We start from the raw sequence: 6685 nt of genomic DNA on the forward strand, positions 1-6685 counted from the left end.
CTGCTCTCTCCTCTGTAATTCTGCCCTTTATAATTATTTCTTTGGATCGGCTGGACCTCTTTCTTCTCCTTGTTAGGAACATATGAATCTGTTGCCTTCCTCGGGTAATTATTGTTGTTGCCATAGTTCATTTTTTTCTCCTTCTGTTCACGTTCCTTCAGTTCTTTCTCTAACTGTTGTGCCTTCATAGCCATATTTTGAGCCTCATGGACGTCCCAAAAAACTTGTAACCCGATTCTATCCTGTATTGATGTCGTCAATCCATTGACATATCTTGATACCGTCTGCCCCTGAGTCTCATTCAACGAATTTCTCTCTGCCAACCGTAAGAACTCATCAGTATAATCCTCTACTGTCCTACTTCCCTGGGTACAATTATGGTAAAGGCGATAGAGATGCTGCTCATAATCTACTGGAAGGAAACGGTCCATTATCAATTGTTTCATCCTTCGCCATGTCCTGACCGGTTGTTTGGCCTGTCTCTGTCGTGACTTCTGCAAATTATCCGACCATACAGCTGCACTCCCTTTTAAGCGAAAAGCCGCTATCTTAGTCATCCTCTCTTCTGGTACTGACATAATCTCAAAAAATCTCTCTACCTCCACAAGTCAATCTAAAAATGCTTCAATGGATAGATGACCATTAAAATAAGGGATGTCGGCCTTCATTCGATAATCTTCAATGGGTTGTCGATTATTTAGATTAGCAGCAAATGCATTCTCGGGACGTTCCATCTCCTCCTCAGAATTCGATTCAATCTCCTCCCGTTGACGATGACCATCATAGTTGCCTCTGCCTCCACCACGTTGGTTATCTCGTTCATTGTTGTTGTTGTTGTTGTTTCCCATATTGAGAAGCAATTGCCGAATCTCTTCAACGCTCGTAGCAAGAGCGTCAAACTCTCTCCTGGAAACTGGTTCCCCACCAGGAAGGGGCCGATCATTGTTCGGGTCATTCGCCATCGAGCCAAGGCAAACCTGCTTTGATACCAATTGACGCAGCAAGAAAATTAACAGAGGGATCCTCACGTTCACCCTCAAAAGTTTATCTGGAATCCACCAGAAAATGAGAGAATATCTCAAACTGTATTGAATATTTGGAATACAAAAGTGAGAGTAAGGCAACGCTTACGTTGTGTATTTATTCTACTTGAAACATGCATGATTAATTATACCTATTGAATGCCATTTAAATCTCCGCGTACAATACTCATGACCTTTTCGTCTTCACTGTGCACTTATCAATTTGTGTTTTAAATTTCCCTGCCAAGCGTTCTACATCAGATGTCTTTTTTGGAAGTGGTGAGTGGATGTGATGACAGCAGCACGACAAGGATTAAAATGCATGATCTTATTCATGATCTTGCTATATCAGTTGCTGGTAATGAATTCCTCGCTGCAGGGAAGACTGAACAACAAGGGACCTTGGAACAGAGCCACTCCTTGCCAAAAGTGTGTGATTTCTTCACAACAACTAGACATGCTGTGGTTGATTGCAATTCTTCGTCCAGCCTGATTCATAAAGCCTTGTACAGAGCAAAGGGATTGCGTACCCACAATTGGTTGTCTCTAGGAGATGCATCGGAGAAAGCCATCAGGAATTTAATTTCAAGCTTCAAGTACCTCAGAATTTTGAATTTGAGTGGGTTTGGCATAAAACATTTGCACAAATCCGTTGGTGACTTGACATACCTGAGATATCTTGATCTCTCCAACACTCCAATTGAAAAATTACCAGCATCTATTTGTAACCTTCAATTGCAGACACTAGATTTATCAAGTTGCTATAATCTTCAAAAGTTACCCAAAAAGACGAGAATAATGGCCAGCCTGAGACATCTGAAGATAAAAACTGTGCAAGACTTGCTCGCTTGCCAGGTTTTATTGGGAGATTGAGAAATCTTCAGAGCTTGCCTTTATTTATAGCTGGCAAAACATGGGAGGAAGGCATATTGCAGTTACTAGAGCTACAAAATCTTCCAGGTGAACTGAAAATTAAACACCTCGAGAATGTAGAACGTCGCCGTGTTGCAAGAACATATTTAATTTCAGAAGATCTTCCTGGGAATAGACGTGACTATTGTTTGGAAAATATGCAACTTAACTCGTTGGGATTGTCATGGGGAGATGCTGATGAACATAAGCTGAGTGTTAGCATGAGGGGACCAAGAAGCCAAACTGGACATCATAGTGTTGAAACTGCAAGGATTTTACTTGATTCAACATTGAAGCCAAACTCCAGGATAAAGAAGTTGTTTGTGAATGGCTATCCAGGAACTGAGTTTCCAAATTGGATGAACGCAGCCGCCCTCTGCAATCTGATACAACTTGAGTTAGCCAACTGCACAAATTGTGAAAGCCTCCCCACGCTTGGGGAATTGCCGCTGCTGAAAGTTCTCCGTATCCAAGGAATGGATTCTGTAGTGAACATCGGCAATGAGTTTTTTGGTGGCATGAGAGCTTTTTCATCATTGACCGAGTTCTCTCTCAAAGATTTTCCCAAGTTGGAAACCTGGAGCACCAATCCGGTGGAAGCATTCACTTGCTTGAACAAATTAACTATCATCAACTGCCCAGTTTTGATCTCCATGCCATGGTTTCCATCTCTTCAACATGTAGAGATCAGAAACTGCCACCCAGTGATGCTACGGTCAGTAGCACAGCTACGATCAATCTCCACTCTCATTATTGGCAATTCTCCGGAGTTACTCTATATACCAAAAGCACTCATAGAAAACAACTTGCTTCTCTCGTCTTTGACAATTTCCTCCTGTCCCAAACTTCGTTCATTGCCTGCAAATGTTGGGAAACTCCAGAACTTGAAGTTTCTAAAAATAGGCTGGTTTCAGGAGCTACACTCTTTGCCACATGGTTTGACAAATCTGACTTCTCTGGAGTCCTTGGAGATTATTGAGTGTCCTAATTTAGTCTCCCTGCCAGAGCAAAGCCTAGAAGGATTGAGTTCGCTGCGATCACTCTCCATTGAGAATTGTCACAGCTTAACTTCTCTGCCGAGTCGGATGCAACATGCCACAGCCCTTGAACGCCTAACTATTATGTATTGTTCAAATCTGGTGTCTTTGCCAAATGGCTTGCAACATCTCTCTGCACTTAAAAGTCTAAGCATTTTAAGCTGCACAGGGCTGGCATCTCTGCCTGAGGGACTACACTTTATTACAACATTGCAAAACCTGGAATTTCACGACTGTCCAGAAGTCATGGAATTACCAGCATGGGTGGAGAACCTGGTTTCACTTCGATCTTTGACAATCTCAGATTGCCAAAACATCTGTCCTGAACTCGAAAAACGATGTCAGAGAGGGAACGGAGTGGATTGGCAAAAAATATCTCACACACCGTATATTTATGTTGGATCATCAACATTGCAGCAGAGACGTAACACTGCTAGCAGCTCTTCAACTTCATAGGCACACCTCTTCCAGGTCTTAACTCGTGTAAATTTTCTATTCCAAAACACACTTAATCATTGAATAATCAATAAATTTTAAGTTCTCTTGCAACATTTCAGGTCCGAAACCATTGAAAGGATGCTCTTTATCCAAAGCACCAAGAATCCGTCCCACAAGGGGGTACTCTGCTCTGTCATTTACTTGTATTTGTAAAATACAAAATAAGGTACATTTTTTCTATTGAATGTTGCTTGGATTTGTTGCAAGTCAAAGGGTTCCAGTTAGTGCATTTGTTCTTCAGAGAATTCAGTACCTTGTTTTCTGCTAGTGTAACATATATTTCATGAATAACTAGAGCACTCTGTCATTACTGCCTCTTGTAACTTCACTTTCATTAATTGTTTACAAGAAAAATAATATTTGCCCTTGTTGAAAGGAAAGAAGAACAAACAAAAGAAATGTCCTCTGTGTGTTCAAGTGTTAATTATTTGATCGAATTAGTCAGCTCCAACAGACAACACTATGATTTGATAAATTTTGAATATTAATAATTCTAAAACGCAAGTTAAACATTCCTATTTATACCATTTTTACATCGAAATCCTAATCAGAAAAGAATCTTTATTGAAAAGCTATATAGCTAATATATAATCTAATTAGCATTAGTATCTCTAAATAGGATAAAAAGTAAAATAATTAAAGAACTAATACAATAAATATGTAAAAAACTCACTCGATATTCGTCTGCCCTCATTCAAATATAAAAAAACTGTTGTGTATTTGTGTAAATATCTCCTCCAATTATGTGACTGAGAATGTATGATTTTGACTCCAATTTGTTTTATTGGGTAGAAACTCTATACAATTACAGAAATCCAATCTCCAAGCTTCATTAGTCAGGACCCTGTCAGTCTCTTCAGCACCAAACCCAACCTACCAAGAAACAGCTTCCAAACCCAGATCCATTGCACTCTGTTTCAGGTCATCATCAAATTTCTTCCTTCACACAGTTGAATTTGAAATTACATTAGCATTAGCTTCTTTGGTTGAAAGATTTATTTAATGGTATATCAAGTGACATTAAATAGCTATAAAAAATCAGCGACAGTTTTCAACTTAAATTTTCTTTCTGTAATTTCCAATTCTGACAAAAAAGGGCAATTAAAACTGATTTTTAGACGCTAATATTTCACCGACGATTCTATTAATACTAAAAATAAATTACTGATAAAATTACTAATGGAATAAAAATATTGACATGTTAATTTTCAATGGTGATAATCCATTGTTGTGTCCATTGGTAATTTTCAATACTGACATAATCTTCCGTATATACTGGCAGATTATTCCGTCGAAATTTTTTAAATTTTCTTAAATTATGTAATTCAAGATATAAAATTATATTTTTTTATTAGTACCTTCAAGATGTTAATTAAAGCTATTGGAGGATTTATCAGGTCTGAGGTCAAATTCGAGTTTTGTTCGTTATTAACAACGCAAATTTTTTATCTTCAAATTAAAATAAATGTAATTGAGATGTTTCTAAATTTCAGATATGAATATGAAAGATAAGATGATTTTTTATATGTAGTTAATTATCTATTATTATTCTCATCACGAGGATATAAAAATAAGAGAAAATTCTCTCTCAGTTTCTCTTTCTCTTTGTATTTGTCTCTTATCCATGGAGGAGCTATTTGCTTTATATATTCTCCATAGTTACTTTTGTAATAATATAAATTGTTTCCTATTTTCTCAATTCATATATAGAAGTATTTTAAAATTTGGAATGCTCAACTTTCTATCTCGATCTGAACGTTGATCTATGAGTTTGCTTTCCATGTATTTTCACAATTTAAAACTTTCTATCTTCAAACACATTGCACTATAAACACTACTTTTCTGGAATCTATTGATCCATTGAGAGTAGACAATAAATGCGCCAACAGTGCGAGCATTACAATAATTTAGTCACTGGCAACGCAAGTTTGATCCGCCGCCATCAAACATTCCTGGAAAAAGACGGGTTGAAGACTAATATTTCTTGGTCTACTTTGTATCATAATTAAATCTTAATTTGCTGACTGGGTAGACATTAATTATAGCAATTACCCCACTTCCTTTTCGTCTTCTTTTACTAAGGAAAACCATTTGTTATAATAAACTAAATAAGGTGTTTTTTGGTAAATTTTTTTTTAAAATTTTTTTTTTATTTTAAAATGTATTTAAATAATATTTTAATTTTTTTTTAACACCAACACATCAAAATAATCTAAAAATATATAAAAAATTAAATTCAAAAAATTCAAAAATCTTAAAAAGCACAACTAGGCTTCAAAAACAAATTGTTCTATAAATGGGAACTTCTTATGAATATTTCAATCTCACAATGTGAATGTGGTTAATTTATATCAGTTTGGAAAGCCAAGAAAATAATACAATGAAGAGTAGAACAAGCACAATATTAACTTGTTTATGATTAAATCAAAAGAGTTTATTAATTAGATAAATAAAGCACAACAAGTAACCGAGGTAGATATTGATGTATTTTAGCCTCTATGAGGTGAAGGTGGAGTCGTGTAAATTCATGACTTATTAGTTATAAAGGTCGGTAGGATAATATATATTCTCTTATTCAATGAAACTCCATATTCAAATTTATAAATATAAAATTTTATTATATTAACAATTCTTTCTATATACTTAAAAGGGAAACTTATATTGAGAATTTTGTAATTTAATCATTTTGATCACTTTGTCTTTATTTTATTTTATTTTTTTAAATTGCAATTTACATCTTGGATGAAAGTCATTTTTTAATTTTGAAAAAAAAAACATCTATTTTCATATATAATACAACATAAAAGGAACAAAATAACATATCACTAAAAAAAAAATTATCCGCGCAATTTACGAGTGGAAAAACAATTAATCACGCTTTTTTAAACCCTAAACAAACCCCAAATTGAGATAACTCTAACTTTCAAACTTTTGTTAGGAAAAAAGGATTTGGTTCGCTGAGGAGGCTGCTAATGAGAAGGAAGATAGGGGAAGAAGAAGTCTCGATCCTAGTGAAGGTACGACAAAAAGTTGAAGCCCATTTGAAAGAATTGCCATGAAAGCATATGTGAAGGGGTGGTGGTGGAGTAATGAGGTGTTAGTGGTTGTTACAGCGGTGGTGAAGCAATGGTAATGGAAGGTGGCATTAATAGAGATTATGGTGGCTCGGTGGTGGTGGTGGAGAAGCAGTACCAGTGATGAAGGTGATGGTGGATA

General features: G+C 36.0%; 1 protein-coding gene across 1 annotated transcript; it reads left to right on the top strand.

The window, feature by feature from the left end:
- Positions 1–1340: 1340 nt before the first annotated feature.
- LOC133703569 (putative disease resistance protein RGA1) lies at positions 1341–3784 on the top strand. The gene is made up of 3 exons (XM_062128167.1): positions 1341–1677; positions 1800–3442; positions 3529–3784. The coding sequence occupies exons 1-2, from the start codon at positions 1341–1343 to the stop codon at positions 3425–3427; spliced, it is 1965 nt and encodes a 654-aa protein (XP_061984151.1). The 3' UTR covers positions 3428–3442; positions 3529–3784.
- Positions 3785–6685: the final 2901 nt, after the last annotated feature.

This window comes from Populus nigra, chromosome 9, assembly GCF_951802175.1.
Source record: "Populus nigra chromosome 9, ddPopNigr1.1, whole genome shotgun sequence".
NCBI classification, from domain to species: domain Eukaryota; kingdom Viridiplantae; phylum Streptophyta; class Magnoliopsida; order Malpighiales; family Salicaceae; genus Populus; species Populus nigra.